At 33.5% G+C, this 17,892-nt stretch overlaps 1 protein-coding gene across 1 annotated transcript in view; it reads left to right on the plus strand.

The window, feature by feature from the left end:
* LOC136027886 (NEDD8-activating enzyme E1 regulatory subunit-like) overlaps positions 1 to 17,341 on the plus strand; it is a 69,833-nt gene extending 52,492 nt beyond the window's left edge. Inside the window, exons 7-9 of the mRNA XM_065705310.1 lie at positions 252 to 382; positions 13,464 to 13,584; positions 17,186 to 17,341. Coding sequence (XP_065561382.1) covers positions 252 to 382; positions 13,464 to 13,584; positions 17,186 to 17,298 — 365 coding nt within the window. The 3' untranslated portion in view covers positions 17,299 to 17,341. The remainder of the gene's footprint in view (positions 1 to 251; positions 383 to 13,463; positions 13,585 to 17,185) is intronic.
* The last annotated feature ends 551 nt before the right edge of the window (positions 17,342 to 17,892 follow it).

Consider the following 17,892-nt stretch of genomic DNA (forward strand, 5'->3'; position numbering starts at 1 on the left):
AAGGAATCATCATTTTAGTATTCTGGTGACAATTTTTAGGTTTTAGAGACTGTTTGAACTCACAATGAGTTTGTCATTTTAAAAAGTAAGAATACTAGGTGTGAACGTTATCTAAATATTAACAAGTGCGAGTATGAGGGCTGCACATGAAAGCTTGATGTTCTTTTTGCAGCCCTTTTATCCCGAAGAAAAAACGTAAATTATCTTGTTAATGGTTTTGTTGTTGAATACATAACATTTATCTATTGAAGGCTGTTTGTTAGAAGACCCTGATAGTGATGCAGTTTTTTATGTGCTATTAAGAGCTGCCGACAGATTTGAAACCGAATATGGAAGCTATCCCGGATCGTTGGAAGTAGACGTTGACGTTGGACGACTCAAGGTGAGTAATAAACTCAAGAGTAATTGGCCGAAAAGTAGTTGACCTTGAATCAGCGAGAAGTTGGCCTTGTAGGTGACCAGTAGCTTGCCATGACCTTGGTCAAAGGTAGTTAACCAAAAGTCATTTGATGGCTATTCAATTGTTGTTTATAAAATGTCACTAATTCAACTAGATCCTAAACATTCTATTTTCGTTTTTGGTATTCCTCGAAACATACAGAAAAAAATCCGAGAGTTTACATTCAAATATTCTGTCTGGAAAATTTGTTTTCTAAGCTGCTGAGATTCGAAATTGTTCGAGATTTGAAAGCTTCTGAGATTCATAAGCTGATATTCATAGGCTTCTGAGATTCGAAAGCTTCCTAGCTACTATCTGATGGATTCGAAGTTGTTAAAAAAATGGATTTGACTGCTTATAGCTGTTGACATGTCTAGAACAGTATGCTGGTTCATTAGAAGCTGAAATTAATATCACAAGACTCAAATTGAGTAATAAATGCAGCCATAAGAAATTCAAGATTGAATCAGACGTTAAATTGTATTATTTAAATATTATTTAATTATTGCAAAATACAACTACTTCAAATGAAGTTTAAAGTTGACATTTTCGTGTTTAGGCCTTTCTTGAAACATCTCTAAGTGTTTCGGTTCTAGTATTCCAAACGTAGTGTATCATATCGTATTGTATGTATCGTATATCGTATTGTATGTATCGTATTGTATAGTATCAAAACGACTTGATACTTTGCATGTTTTCAAACCACTATCTCATGGATTGGATCTATAATCAAACGGCCAAACAAGTAGATCTGACCGCTGAGAGGTTTCTTCTAAATTTTAGGCTGAATAAAGAGGATTTGGAGAAATAGCTGTGGTGAAGGAGGGGGGCAGTCTAGATTTAGGAAAGAAGAACATTTTTCGGAGAATTTAGGTGGGCGGACGACCCCTTCTTTTGCCCGATATGTGGATGTGTGAATGAGAATCTCTTTCATTTTGTATTCGAGTATGAAGAGCTGTCTGAGTTGCGGAATGAATGTTTTGGAAGAGTGTTGGGGAGAGAGTTTTGCTTAGGAACGAGAGTGGGAGGAACGGGAGGAATGTGTGGGAGGAACGTGGGATGTGTGGGACGTGAACGTGTGGATGTGTTGGAGGAACGCATGGGCTGCTAAACAGTTGCTTGAGTTTCATTGTATAGGAATTAAAAATAGACAGTTATGTTTGAGGGTATAGTACGTTAAGCTATGCAGGGGTCAAAAGTTGTTTGAGTTTCATCGTAAAGGAATTAAAAATAGACAATTATGTTTGAGGATATAGTATGTTAAGCTATGCAGGGGTCGAAATTTATAGTGGTTGTTTTTATCGGTTAAAAAGTTAACCTAGCTATATATTTTTTTTGGGTTATATTTTTGTAGTTGTGTTTTGTTTTTCCGTCTTTTTGTTTGTTTTCTATTTTGCATTTTCCTACTGCCGGTGGGCTTTTGCAGTGCAATTTTAATTTATTCATAACTAAATGCTGGTTCATTAGAAGCTGACTTTGACGTCACAAGACCTAATTTGAGCAGTAAAAGTTAATTGTAAAAGTTAAACCTAAAGTGGTTTATTTGACTATTATCCAATTACTTATTGCAAAATGCAACTACTTGAACTGAAATCTAATTTTGCCAATTTTGTGTTTTTGCATTTATTAAAACACAAACGGAAATTGCTCCGATAGTTCTGATTCTATTATTACGATTTGAAAACTTTATTTGCAAGTTCAACTGATTGCAAATTCAACTTGAAAAAAGTTGAACTGCAAGTTCAACTTTAAGCATTCGTAAAAAAAAACACATGGCCAAATCCTGACCATGGCCCACCAAAATATTGCCAGATCCAACCAGTAAGGCCTGAGCTCACATTTGGAATGATGGCTGAGGGCATGACTAGCCAGTTTGGTCTCAGAAATTAATAACTGCTGGCCATATATATATATATATATATATATATATATATATATATATATATATATATATATATATATATATATATATATATATATATATATATATATATATATATATATATATATATATATATTTGTATATATATATATATATATATATATATATATATATATATATATATATATATATATATATATATATATATATATATATATATATATATATATGTATATATATATGTATATATATGTATATATATATATATATATATATATATATATATATATATATATATATATATATATATATATATATATATATATATATATATATATATATATATATATATATATATATATATATATATATATATATATATATACTAGCTGTTGGGGTGGCGCTTCGCGCCACCCCAACACCTAGTTGGTGGGGGCGCTTCGCGCCCCCCCCCCCCAAGCCCCCCCGCGCGCGTAAGTCGTTACGCGCCATATTAGTTACGCGCCATTGTAGTTGTGTCCCTATGTCCCACCTGTGATATATATATATATATATATATATATATATATATATATATATATATATATATATATATATATATATATATATATATATATATATATATATATATATATATATATATATATATATATATATATATATATATATATATATATATATATATATATATATATATATATATATATATATATATGTTTTTAACTACGTAAAACTTGCGAATATACAACATTCTTTGCTGTCCCATTGTCTGTGCATATAAATAGATTGTCAGGTTTACCGACTCTTGAACATGCAACATATAATGGTCCATGGGAAAACAATCCGTATTCAGATCTATACCTCATGATTCTAATGATTGCCCTTGAGCTTTGTTGATGGTGATTGCTAATCGACCATTCCCTGAGTCGCCATCGTCATTTATATATCCCCCTGTGCACCCCGGCGTCCCCTTTGTAGTTATGTCCCTGTGTCCCGGTCGTCGTCATTTATGCTCCCTGTGTCCCGGTGCTTTGTTGATTGCTAATCGAACATTCCTTTTGTCCCGGTCGCTTTCTCTTTGAGTGTCGTCATTTATTTAGATTGTCAGGTTTACCGACTCTTGAACATGCAACATATAATTGTCCATGGGAAAAACAATCCATATTCAGATCTATACCTCATGATTCTAATGATTGGCCTTGAGCTTTGTTGATGGTGATTGCTAATTGAACATTCCCTGTGTCCCGGTCGTCATTTATATTCCCAGTATCCCGGTCGTCATTTGTGTCCCAGTGTTCCCCTTTTAGTTTTTTTCTTTTTTCTTTTTAGTTTTTTTTGAAGTTTTTATCTTTTTAGTTTTTTTATTTTTATTTATATTTTTTTAGTTTTCTTTTTCTCCTTTATTTTTCAGTTTTTTTCCTTTTTTTAGTTTTTTTTTCTTTTTTAGTTCTTTTAGTTTTTACCTTTTTTAGTTTTTTTAGTTTTTTAGATGAAAATTTTTTTTAGTTTTTTTCCTTTTTTTCTTTTTAGTTTTTTATTGGTTTTTACTTTTTTTTTTAGCTTTTTTAGTTTTTTTCGTTTTTTCTTTTTACTTTTTTTTTTAGTTTTTATCTTTTTTATTTTTATTCTTAATTTTATTAGTTTTCTTTTTCTCTTCTATTTTTCAGTTTTTACCTTTTTTTAAAGTTTTTTTTTTAGTTTTTAGTTTTTTTAGTTTTTTTTTCCTTTTTTTCTTTTTAGTTTTTTATTGGTTTTTACCTTTTTTTTTAGCTTTTTTAGTTTTTTTTCGTTTTTTCTTTTTACTTTTTTTTTAGTTTTTATCTTTTTTATTTTTTTTTATTTTATTCTTAATTTTATTAGTTTTCTTTTTCTCTTCTATTTTTCAGTTTTTTCCTTTTTTTTAAGTTTTTTTTTTAGTTTTTAGTTTTTTTAGTTTTTTAGTTTTTTTAGTTTTTTTAGTTTTTTAGCTTTTTTATAGTTTTTAGTTTTTTTTGTAGTTTTTGCCTTTTTTTAGTTTTTTCAGTTTTTTTTTTAGTTTTTAGTTTTTTACCTTTTTTAGCCTAACCAGGATTTGAACCTGGGACCTTCATTCTCCGTTCTGACACCCTCTCTCACCGAGTGACTACTCCAGCATGTTCATTTTGGTGTTTTAAATGGTATATTATTAACCAAATTAATGTGTTTTACAATATACTAAGCATCGTCAAAGCAAAAATGACGACAACTAATTTCATGACGTCAGCCGACACAGAAACATGACGTCACCTGATCCACGGATCCACAGACAGACAACTTATTTTTATATATATACTAGCTGTGGGGGTGGCGCTTCGCGCCACCCCAACACCTAGTTGGTGGGGCGCTTCGCGCCCCCCCAAGCCCCCCCGCGCGCGTAAGTCGTTACGCGCCATATTAGTTACGCGCCATTGTAGTTGTGTCCCTGTGTCCCACCTGTGAATATAGATAGATTTATATATGTGTTTCAAACTACGTAAAAATTGCGAATATACAACATTCTTGGCTTTCCCATTGTCTGTCCATATACAAAGCCGTATGTACTAATAATGACGTCATATGCAAACGCTCTTTTTACAAACAAACAAACATGCATACACACAACTCGTTTTTATATAGATAGATAGATAGATAGATACAATACAAATTAACTAAGTAAAACTTGTGAATATACAACAGTCTTCGCTGTCCCATTGTCTGTGCGTATAAATAGATTGTCAGGTTTACCGACCCTCAAAGATGCAACATACAATTGTACATTGGTAAAGCAATCTGTATTAAGATCTATACCGCATTTTTCTAGTGATTGCCCTTGAGCTTTGTTGATGGTGGTTGCAAATGCTAATCGAATTGGGAATTGCAATCTTTTAAATTGAAAAAGCAGATCCGTTGGAATCATGGGAATGCGAGGAATAAGAACAGCCTCACCCTCATAAGGCCCTGTCAAGATTGTGGCATCTATTAGGTTTTCCATTGTTTTTTTTTTACGGCAAGTCGCGTGCCATTGCAAAGCTTTGGTGGGTTGATGTTTCTTAAAAGTATTATTGGTACGCCTATTTTTAGTTGTAGCAGGTGTGGTGGACACCCTGAAGGATCTATGGAATTTAAAAATTCAGATGGATAATTAACCGCTTCATTTGGTTCCGAAATACAAATTAACTGCGTAAAACTTGCGAATATACAACATTCTTCGCTGTCCAATTCTCGCTGCATATAAATAGATTGTCAGGTTTACCGACCCTCGAACATGCAACGTACAATTGTCCATGGGAAAAACAATCAGTATTAAGATCAATACCACATTTTTCTAATGATTGACCTTGAGCTTTGTTAATGGTGATTGCAAATGCTAATCGAATTGGGAATTGCAATCTTTTAAATTGAAAAGGCAGATCTGTTGGAATCATGGGAATGCGAGGAATAAGAACAGCCTAGGAATAATAATGCATTGCACTGCATTTCTTATTCATTTCTTTGTTAGTGGCTGGATTCATCAATTTAATATTAAAGTGATAGCCGTCGGCTCCATCCCAAAAAATGATAGGATATTGTAGGGCATCGTAGCATCGATGAGTTTCAGCAATTCTTAACAAATGAGCGTTTCGCTTATGTAGAATAATATCTCGAGGTAAAAACTGATCACCGACCATAACGATTGCCACTTCGTCGATATTCGGAGCATTGTATCTACGCACATGTTGGCCAGGAGGCGTTTTGTCAGCGGAAATAACAATTTTATGAGTATCAGTAGGCATCAAATCGATGGCTGTTTTGAACAGACGCACTAACTTATTATTTTCGTGGAAAAGATGTTGCAATTGGGAAACGATTGTCCTTTCAACGTTGGGAGAAATTTCGCAACGTGCATTCAATTCAGAATTTCTATCACTGATGAAGTACAATTGTAAAAATTTATGATTCTCGCCTGAGAATGGTAGAAGGGACCCTGCTTTATGATAAATTTGCCCTTTTACTTTGAAAGTAGACATAAATTGATCTGGATTTTCGATTTGGGCTCCAAACGACGTCATTTGGAAACATGAGTTGTATTGTCTGATTTTTGACAAAAAACGCTTAGATTCTGACGTAGTTCCAGTAAGGAAAGTCTTCAGTGGCTCTGGTGGTGCAGCCAATAGAGGAAGTTTAACTTTTCCTGAGGCGCAACACATTCCCATTGTTTCACCATTGAATTTCAAGGCCTTGCAATAGGGACAAATTTTAGACATTGTCCCGATTTGAACACATCTACTCAAGCTATAATCATCGACTGGGTTGTACCTGAATGCCAGGCGATAACTTTCAGATTGCTCTGATTCCTCGGCACGCTTTCTTTTCTTACTTTCTCTATCAGCAGCAAGCCTGTTTCCCTGCTGGTCTTTTGATTCCTCGGCACGCCTTCTTTTTTCACTTTCTCTTTTAGCAGCAAGTCTGCTTCTGCGTTGCTCTGGTAGTTCCTCGGCATGCTTTCTGTTCTTTCTTTCTCTATCAGCAGCAAGCCTGTTTCCCTGCTGGTCTTTTGATTCCTCGGCACGCCTTCTTTTTTCACTTTCTCTTTTAGCAGCAAGTCTGCTTCTGCGTTGCTCTGGTAGTTCCTCGGCATGCTTTCTGTTCTTTCTTTCTCTATCAGCAGCAAGCCTGTTTCCCTGCTGGTCTTTTGATTCCTCGGCACGCCTTCTTTTTTCCTCGGCACGCCTTCTTTTTTCACTTTCTCTTTTAGCAGCAAGTCTGCTTTCGCGTTGCTCTGGTAGTTCCTCGGCACGCTTTCTTTTCTGACTTTCTCTATCAGCAGCAAGTTTTTTGGCATAGACTCTTTGAGCATCTTCATCAGTCATTGTAAACTTAAACATTAATAGAATTCTACGCGAACATATGTCTTATATAACTTGAATGACGTCACCTTCAAAGCAAAAATGATGGCAACTAATTTCATGACGTCAGCCGAAACATGACGTCACCTGATCCACGATCCACAGACAACTTATTTTTATATATATAGATATATATATATATATATATATATATATATATATATATATATATATATATATATATATATATATATATATATATATATATATATTCGATTTACATCAATGAAAATATGAAAAAGGCAGAAAATTATATTCCGCAATAAACCTGATGCTTGAACTCATTTTTAGGTTTAAATCTTAGATACTTCAATGTTTTGACTTTGTGAACCCCCTCCCCAAGAAACAAAATCATCAGTTAATTTATCAACTGAATGATTTAAAATTTTATTGATTTATCATAAAAAACAGATCAATGATTTTATGTATTCAGCACCGCACATAGAACTAGTCCCTAGGGGAAAATCAGATGTTTTCCTGGTTGTAGATTGATCAAAACAAAACAAGAAAGAGATGAGCAGGTCCAAATATTTCGCTCCAACTCACGGGAAGAATGTCACCAACTAGTTATAGTTTATTCTTAGTAAGTAAATTATCATTTCTAAAACTGTTTCAGTTTGGAAATCCCATGGCTATAAGTTTACTTTAAATATTTATTGTTTGGCAAAAAACAATGTCGCAAGCAAATAAATAGAATAATCTTCTACTCTTACCCATGTAGTTTTGTACTGAACCCTGTTCAGGTTGTACCCTGAACAACCATAAAAAAATTTCAGGATCATCCAAAACTTACTATTGTCGTGTTTTCACATTTTTTTAAACACATAAACACACTTAGCTGAATTGAAAATTTTATTTGTAAGTTTCCAAACCACTATCTCATGGATTTGACCTATAATCAAACGGCAGAACGATCATTGGTGAGAGCTGTTGACGGTTACAGAACTGAATACTTTGGTAACTACACGGTATTTGATATACTTTCTTTGCTGCATAGCTCGGGTTTTATCTCATGGGAATTATTATATTGGTTGAAGTCACCAAATTGAGGTACACGGTTAAAGCATCAAAACGAAAGCTTAGCAAAAGCGTTAAATTCTAATGGTAGCTAAGCAATCTTTGATTCACCTTTAAGCAACTTCATTTTCGATAATCGAGGTCATTCCGTTTTATTTGACAAAACAATCCTAATTAGCAATTACCTAGAAATCCAACAAATTGTCCGCGAAGCACCTGATTTAAACAGCAATACATCCCTATATAGAGCCTTGGGTAAGTACACAATCAACCGTATATACACAAAATTAATTATGGAAAATAATTTAATACAGAGTAAATTAAAATTAGGAGTCAATAAAAGTGAATCCCCTGACAAAAAATGCAAGATTAGCAGCACAAAGGGCAAATATTGCAATAAGTAATTAAAGCTTGAATGAACTTTTTTGTTTTCTCAGTCTTGGCTGAACCCATGTAATATGAGGTAGCCTAGACTCTTTAAAAACTTTATTGTATGGTTTTAGTTTGAAAATTTGTTTTATTGCGGTATGATTTTACCGCATAGAACAATCTATGCGGATATTTCACTTAAGATATAGCTGAAATATCTACATAGGTTGCTCTACCGTGCAATCCACTGTACACAAATTTAAAAAAAGTGCAAAAAAAGCTTTAAAAAACTCATCAAAATGTGTTTCTATATGTTTTCAATTACATTTTTGCGAGTCAGACAAACACTCTGAAGGGTGCGAGTTCAAGCCCCCCTATCCCTCCCCTGAATACGGCCTTGGCTGCAGATATCATATTTTAAAGGCCAGAATGGAGCAATTTGAGAACGTAAAGTGTGCAGGGTTGCATTTTTACAAAAGTTTGACAAAAAATTTTACACAAATTTCCTCATTATCTTCTATTGATAGGTAGATAGATAGGTGTATTTCAAAAACCCGTGGGCCATATACACAATTATCTTCTATTGTTTGACGGATAGGGAGTCATTAGATAAGAAGTCTGATTTAGAATGATGAAAATCTTGCTTAAAATTGTATGGAATTGAAAATTTCGCACATTTGAATCTTCCATGAGAGAAAGAGGATAGATCGTCCTTAGGGGTTAGATAGAGATGGAGTAGCTATAGCTAGGATGTAGAGATGGGGAAGGCCGACGTGGGAGCTCCTCCTATTGACTTATGGCAGCTTTTACTTCAATTTTACGAAACTATAAAGGACAAAATAAAAGGTTGTCAAAATATTGCCCCTCTCCAAAAGTCTTTAAGATTCTCTACTGCTGCTTTTAGCAAATAAATCATCGTAAATAGGATGTGGAGATGAGGATCACAAATAATTAGCCAAAACTAATTATTGTTTTTACTGCGTCGTATTTAGAATTCTTGTGTCTTAACTAATAATTGCCACTTTAATCGTTTTTTCTCTATTACACTACCAATTCTCTGTTGACCTCAAAACCTCTTCTATTTCTTGTTTTACAGAAATATCAGAATAAATTAGAAATTATACTGAGGAGAAAGGAGTGATTTAAGAATAATATTTGAACTACCAAGGTCACAAAAATACATATATATTGGGAACCCATTTTGAACTTATCTTAAGTTTATTATAAGTTTTTTTAAACTTTAAGTTATCTTAAGTTTTTTCAACTGAAATTATGGAGCAACATTACAACTTAAATCAAACAGAAATTATTACGTATATGAAGGGGTACGCCCCCTCATCCATACCTCACTCTTTACGCTAAAGTTCAAATTTTGTTCCAATTCGCTAAGAACGACCCCTGAATCACAAAGGCAGTTTAATTAGAATAAGTAGCTCTTTTGAAAGTTTAGCGTAAGAGCGAACTTTTTGAAACTTTAGCGTAAAGAGTGAAGTATTGAATGGGGGGCGAACCCCCTCATACAGGTAATAATTTATGTTTACTGTAAATATGAATTTTGCTCCTTACTTTCATTTGAAAAAAACTTTTTAAAATTAATTTCTTATTGCTCTTTTTTTTTAATAATGCTGGAAATTTTTGTCCCCTTTATGGAAAATTCCCTTTCGTCATGAAAAACTCCTCCATGGAAAGGTCCTCCCAAACGCAAAGCTTTTCATATGGGTGATTTGGGAATTTTGAGTAGCTGGGAGCTTTTTCGGAAGGAAGGGAATTTTTTTGTAAGTAGAGGAACTTTGGATAGATTAAAATGAGTTTTCGTTCGATTGGTGAATTTTCACCGTGTAAGGGGTGGCCCGTACGAAAGAGCACCCTAAATGCGGATTGACACTTTTTGATATTGGTTGTAGTATGCTCCGAAATTATTCGTATTTAGTAATTAAGTGGCCAAACTTCGGAATTAATTGACAAGGTAATTATTCCTAATTGTATTTGTTTTTTAAGTGTAGGTAGCACATTCACAAATTAAAAAGATATTTATATTAAAGATTTTATTACCACTGAGTGGAGAGGAGGCTGGATTAAAAAAAAAAGGCAAAAAAGGGAAGCTCTAAGCCTTCCTAAACTGTTCGGTGCCATAAGTTCTTGGCTTTTTTTGCCGATTTTCCACTTATGTTCTTTCTTTTTTTAATTTGGCACCCAGTATTACCAAAAACTGCTCAACTGCATGTGGAGGTCTATTAATTACAGATTGGATTCTCGATTTTGTTATAATATATCTGATTGTGTAAGTTTCTACTTTACCAGTTTCAGTCACTTTTTTTACTTTTACTTTATTTTTTTTTTTACTTTTTTTTAAGTTTATTACTTTTTCGTTGTTAATACTCATTTTTGAAGCAGTTTTGTATAAAAATGATCCTGTGATGCAAAGAGCGGAGATAATTTTAGTAAGCAAATAAAAATTGACACAAATAAAGAAAAGGATATTCAAACGAAAGTAAAGAATTATGTTAAATTTTTAAATGAACAGAAATTGTCATGAACATATAGCGACACATATCTCCTACAAGGCCGTATCCAGGGGGGCTAGGGGCTTGACCCCCCCCTCTCCCCTGAAATTTTTGTCCGATTCGTAAAAACGTCACAAAAATGAACATAAACAGATTTTAGATGCGTTTTTATAAAGTTCCCCCCCCCCTAAAAAATCCTGGATATGACCCTGATTTCCTGTAAATATTATTTTCAAAATATTTTCATACGGAAGTTAAGCTTTGGTGTATAGAATTGCTTTAGTGTAAATGGCTGGAAATGCCCCTGAAGTAGACCACTCACAATATGGGCGGATGTCATCCGTGGTCGACTTACTACCAAGAACATTGACCCCGATGAAGTTCTAACCCTCGCATACTAACGGCGCTGACGTTTGGTTCCCTCCACACTTGCGACGTTGCTGAGTAAGATCTTTAAGTAAAATATAATTGAGGTTGATTTAGGATAAATATATTCTAGAGAACCTTGAATAGGATATAAAAAAATGAACTTAAATTAAGTAAAAATAGTTTTTTAATGAAAGTAAAGAATGAAGTTAAAGCTCAAATTGGACTAATATTGTACTATATGGGAGCCAATCCCTAATGGGGGAAAATTTCCCCGCTGTTTTTTTCAAGTTTTACCATACTGCAGATATTAATTTTCCTGCCCATAAAGCATGAATGAAACTCTGGTATAAATATCGAATGCTTTTTGGAATGGTTGTTTCCCTCACCCTATGCCTCATAGAATGCCGATGTTCTTTTTCTTATGTGTTCTGTTAAATAGAAAAGAGTTTGGAGAGTCATTGAACTCTTGTTGTTAATATATCTTAAGATTTGTCCCAGTGCCAAAGCAATCAATCACCTTATTTGACCAGTATTCAAGAATTGGGCTCTAGATTTATTTAATCATTGGGCAGCAAAAAATCTACCTCAAAATATTTTGTCTTGAACATGTAGCTAGACAGAATCATGTTCAGAATAATATTGTGCTGCTGCTGGCAACACTGGCAAGCGGGGTCCTACTTATTTAGTATAGCCAAATGAATGGCTGCTTTTAGGAGCCACTGCTACTTAACTTGAAATATTTGCGCATAACTAGAAATATTCGGAAATGTAAATTTATAAGCATGCTGTATTTTATTTATAAGCATACATAGTATTAATACTTGAACTATACTAATACTTATACTTATACTAATACTTATTATATTATATAATATTTTATTATATATATATATATAATATAATATTATATAATACTTATACTTATACTAAACATACTAATACTGAAACTATAAATTTATAAGCATACTTAATTTATGAATTTCAAGCTATGGGTATTTTAACCTATAATGGCTTTCTTAACGTTATGAAACAGCACTAATGCTTTATCTACCCAAATATAATATTTTGAACTGTATAGGTCTCCTCTGTTTTCCAAATATGGTGTGTAAATCGATATTAAATCGAGCTCCTATACAGGGCCATATCCAGGGTTCATTTTGCAACAGCACCATTGCTATATCTACTCAAACGCAACTGTATCGGTCTCCCCTCCCCTCTCAAAATTTAGTTCGTACTGTTAAATTAAGCCTCTATACAGGGTTATATCCGGGATTTTGTTTGGTGTGGGGATTATAACAGGAAAAAAAAATGAAGAAAACGGGGTTTACCTCCCATGGTCTGACATAAGATTTATTTACCTGCATTTTTAATACCAATTCACGAGTCGGAGAAATATTTATTATTTTTTTTTCTGAAGGAATAGTTTTTTTGCCAACATTTGAACACCCACCGGGGGGGGGGGGCTCTTCCTCTTGGTATGGCCCTGGTTCTATATAAAACTGTTTATAACGAATATATAGATATATATTATATAACGTTATATAGATATAATGCTATATTCGTTATAGAATGTATAACGAAATATAGAAAATATTTTCAGTTTCACTCCTAAAGGTCTTATTTCATATTTTTAACTTCTGAGATAATTGCCAAAAACCCGTTTGCTAAGTTGTTCTCAAAGGGTTGATTGGTAAGTCAATGCATCTTCAGTCGCTTGTTGATCCTCCTAATCTACAAGGACATGTGATCTTCCTTTTAAATAGCATAGCAACTCGTTTTTGGAACTATCTCAGAAGTGTGAAAATGTCAGTTATGACCTTAAAGTTTGATATATGATATATCACAATGATGCTATGATATATGGATCTATGTGGGATAAGGTAAAATTAAGAGTTAGTCAGAAGCCCAAGCATGCCAAAACACTGAATTAAACGTGACTCAGGTACTTTTCCTACCCAGGTCTGCTGTAAGTGCTTACCAATACTTGCTATATTTTTTAGTGTGTTCTCGTCCGCCTCTTGTCTGAATGGGGTCTAAGCTCAGTATCTATCAAAGATGAATATATACACGAATTTTGCCGTTATGGAGCGTCTGAAATTCATTCAGTAGCTGCCTTTGTTGGTAAGATCCATGTTCGTTTTGAGATTTAATGCTGTTCCTTACTTTCAGTTGAAAAAAACTTTTTTTTTCAATTAACATAAGATATATATATATATATATATATATATATATATATATATATATATATATATATATATATATATATATATATATAATATAAAATAATGTAAGAAATTTCCTATGTTCACTTTGATAATAATCCTTAAAATAAAATTTAAACCGTTGATACTCCATGTATACTTTTATGTTTCAATTTGCTTTTTATTAGAATATCTTAAATAAAATAAATGTATAAATAAAATGGAACCATATTATATTTAGAAAAATTTTTGGTTGCTAATCAAGTAATGATAAATAATAACTCGGAGAAATGGACGGAGAAATAACATGGTAAATTTTGCCGCTATGGAGCGTCTGAAATTCATTCAGTAGCTCCCTTTGTTGGTAAGATGCAATAGTTGCTTAATTTCTCATATTTGTGTTTTAAAATAAGCCAATCGGTTTGTGGCAACAAACTGTGTGTTAAAAGCGATCTGTGCAAAAAATTTCCGAAATCCTAAAAAACGGGATTTTGGAAACAATATGTGCGAAAAATGTACGAAATATGTACGAAAATATGTACAATATATACGAAGTATGTACGATATACGAAAAAAGGTAAGCCGTGCAAAAAGTGGGGTAGCGAAGTAGCAATGTAATTTAGCAGTTTTCAAATTTGTTGGCAGATTTTGTCTGAAAATGCCATTTTTCACATATAAAAATAGTTTTGAGTACCCGGATGACTGACCGTATTTCAAACAGTAGGTTGTACGAAAAATGTGGTTCAATCCCGCTTTCTAAGGCTATAGTGAAAGAAAGGTTGAGATGGCTAGGCCATGGTCTGCGGATGAAGGATGACAGATTCCCGAAGATTGTCCTTTTTGGCCAACCAACTGGGGCTACACGGAAAGTAGGTTGTCCTCGTCTGGGGTGGGAGTATGTCATAAATAAAGATTTAAAAGAAATGGGAACATTTGGGAAGGTGTAAAGAGGGAGGCTTTGGATAGATTAGGTTGGAGAAGGAGCATGCGTAGCTATGTTGGCCTCAGGCGGCTTGGTGCTGCTGTGAGTTATTAGTAGCAGTACTAGTAGTAGTTTTGCTCAAAGATAACCTGTCACAACACAAGTTGTGCTGCTAAAGTGTCGACAGCTTTTGGATTTTTGTTGAATCCTGCTATTGGCAGCTTTTCGATTTTAATGGCAAACTTTTCCCATGTCTGTATATGGTTATATAGTATACCATTTACACACACTTTTCCTTACAAATTATAAGGATACTCTTACGGATCCGTATTTATTTTTTGGATATTGAGGTTCCACCAAAGGTCGTAAAATATGAAGAGAAACTTCATTAAATGGAAATTATGTATTCTTGTTCCATTTTAAACCCTTCCTAGGGTTATTTTTTTATAATTATTTTTATAATAAGCAAATGCACAATATGTGCCGCAAAGAAAAGGCCTTTCAGTTTAAAAAGCGTCGAATCACCTAAAATTAAAATTCACAGCTACTAAGGGAAGATAACTAGTTTATGACGAATTTGGTTCCAAATGTATTATAAAATCTGTGTTAAATGCAAATAATAGTTTTAAAGCTTTATTCTATGGTAGACATTCGTGTAGTATCATACAAATACATACTATCCTCTAAGAGGGGGGGGGGGAGTTATTTTACGATGTGTTTCTGAGGCTTTAAAAAACTTTTTTTTTCAAGGCTTTGATATACGAGACTCTGGAGTGGAATAGTCCACCCCCTTTTATTTTGCTTTCAAGTCCTCAGTGCATTTCCCTTTATTGCTTAGAGAATTTTATTTATGAATGGTGCGAGTTTTACCATCTCAAAAACAGATTCTAGTTAATATGTTTTTGAACATAGAAGTTTGGGGGGTCATTAAAAGATCTTTGGGGAGAGGGTCATTGTAAGGCTCATTTTTCTCGAAAAATCATTTAATAATGGTGTAAACAGCCAAAACATTGGGCTAAAGGTTCTATATAACTACACTATAAAAACTATAAAAATACATTACATTATAAAAATACAACAATAAATAGAGTGAAAATACTAAATATGCTATAAAATACACTACACAACGAAAATACGACAATAAAATATGGTTAATATAATTGCTTTATTATAATTTTGATTAAAAAGGAGCCTAATTGCTCATCTCTTTTCTTTCTATTTTTTTTTCAGTCTCTTGCCTAAAAAACAAGCCTGAAAAAAACTGCATTGGTTGTGCATTTTGTTGAAAAAAAACTGTGCATTAGTTGTTGTACAGCCAAGAAATTACTACATGCCGCAACGCTGTCAAAGAAAGATTGCAAAGCTTATGATATGTTTATCGAATTCGATTTTGTTATGCGGCCCAAGAAAGATAACATGAATTGCCATTTAGTCTGAGATAAATTAATTTTTCAATACCCTAATTAACATATACTAGCCCTCAAATAGAGGTGTTTTGTAGGAGGTTGAGCAGTCCAAGAAATTTGTGCAAGTTGCAATACAGCCTACGAAAGATTCCACGAAACGTGGTTTTTATTGTAATAAAACTTTTTTAGTACCCTAATCAACACATGGTATCGCTCAAACTGAGTTTTTTTAGGAGGTTGTGCAGCCCAGTAAATTTGTGCATGTCGCAATGCAGCCTAAGAAAGCACAAAAACGGTTTTTCTTGTATTAAAATTTTTTAGTACCCTAAATAACAGATACTATCGCTCAAACTGAGTTGCCTTTTAGGAGGTTGTGCAGTCCAAGAAATTTGTGCAAGTTGCAATGCAGCCTACGAAAGATTGCACAAAACGTGGTTTTTATTGTAATAAAACTTTTTTAGTACCCTAATTAACACATGGTATTGCTCAAACTGAGTTTTTTTTAGGAGGTTGTGCAGCCCATTAAATTTGTGCCAGTCGCAATGCAGCCTAAGAAAGATCGCACAAAAACGGTTTTTCTTGTATTAAAAATTTTTAGTACCCTAAGTAACAGATACTATCGCTCAAACTAAGTTGCCTTTTAGGAGGTTGTGCAGCCCAAGAAATTTGTGCATGTCGCAATGCAGCCTAAGAAAGATCGCACAAAAACGGTTTTTCTTGTATTAAAACTTTTTAGTACCCTAAATAACAGATACTATCGCTCAAACTGAGTTGCCTTTTAGGAGGTTGTGCAGCCCAAGAAATTTGTCCATGTTGCAATGCAGCCTAAGAAAGATCGCACAGAAGTGGTTTTTCTTGTATTAAAACTTTTTAGTACCCCAAATAACACATACTATTGCTCAAACTGAGTTGTCTTTTAGGAGGTTGTGCAGCCCAAGAAATTTGTGCATGTCGCAATGCAGCTAAGCAAGATCGCTCAAAAAATGGTTTTTCTTGTAATAAAACTTTTTAGTACCTTAATTAACACACACTATTGCTCAAACTGACTTGTCTTTTAGGAGGTTGTGCAGCCTAAGAAATCTGTGCATGTCACAATGCAGCCTAAGAAAGATCGCACAAAATGTGGTTTTTCTTGTATTATTACCCTAAATAACACATAGGCCTACTATCGCTCAAACTGAGTTGTCTTTTAGGTGGTTGTGCAGCCCAAGAAGTGATCAAGATCGTGACGCATCAATATGTTCCGGTTGACAATACAATTATATATAACGCCATGCACCAGACTATTTTGTCTCTAAAAATGTAATTGTGCTTTTCTTTCTTAAGTAATAAAGTCTATTTGAAGTCAACTTTCTTTAGCCTTTCCGATGCTACAAATAAAGCATACCCAAAGCTCGGGTATAACTTTGAGGGTTTCTTGTGGAGTTATGCAGGGGAACGGTATATCTCAACTCTCTAATATTTTCTTCAGAATTGAATTTAATACTATATTATTCGAATCTTGTAAATTGTACTTAAAAAAATTAATAAATAAATTAATGTACGTAGATGTTGTAGGTAATCTATTTGCGCGTGATATGTTTGCGTAATTTACAAAATATTATCAAAATATCTTAAGTCTTCCAAAATCACCAAAAGATTAAATCGAATAGTTCGTGGTAACGGCCTGTGAGAAAGGTGTGACTAGGCTAAGCGAAGCGAGTAACTGAAGCGAAGAAGCGAGTAACCGAAACTCTAAGAAACAGAATTTTTATATTAATACATACATCAAAATAATTTGGTTTTTATGCGTATTCCAAATATATAAGATCCATCAAAAGCTTCAAGCCTGAGAAACGTTGCCTGATTTCCAAAAAAGGTGAGAAATATCCCCAAAAAGTCAAGAAATCTTAATGAAAAT

This window comes from Artemia franciscana, chromosome 6 (assembly GCF_032884065.1).
Source record: "Artemia franciscana chromosome 6, ASM3288406v1, whole genome shotgun sequence".
Taxonomy (NCBI): Eukaryota; Metazoa; Arthropoda; class Branchiopoda; order Anostraca; family Artemiidae; genus Artemia; species Artemia franciscana.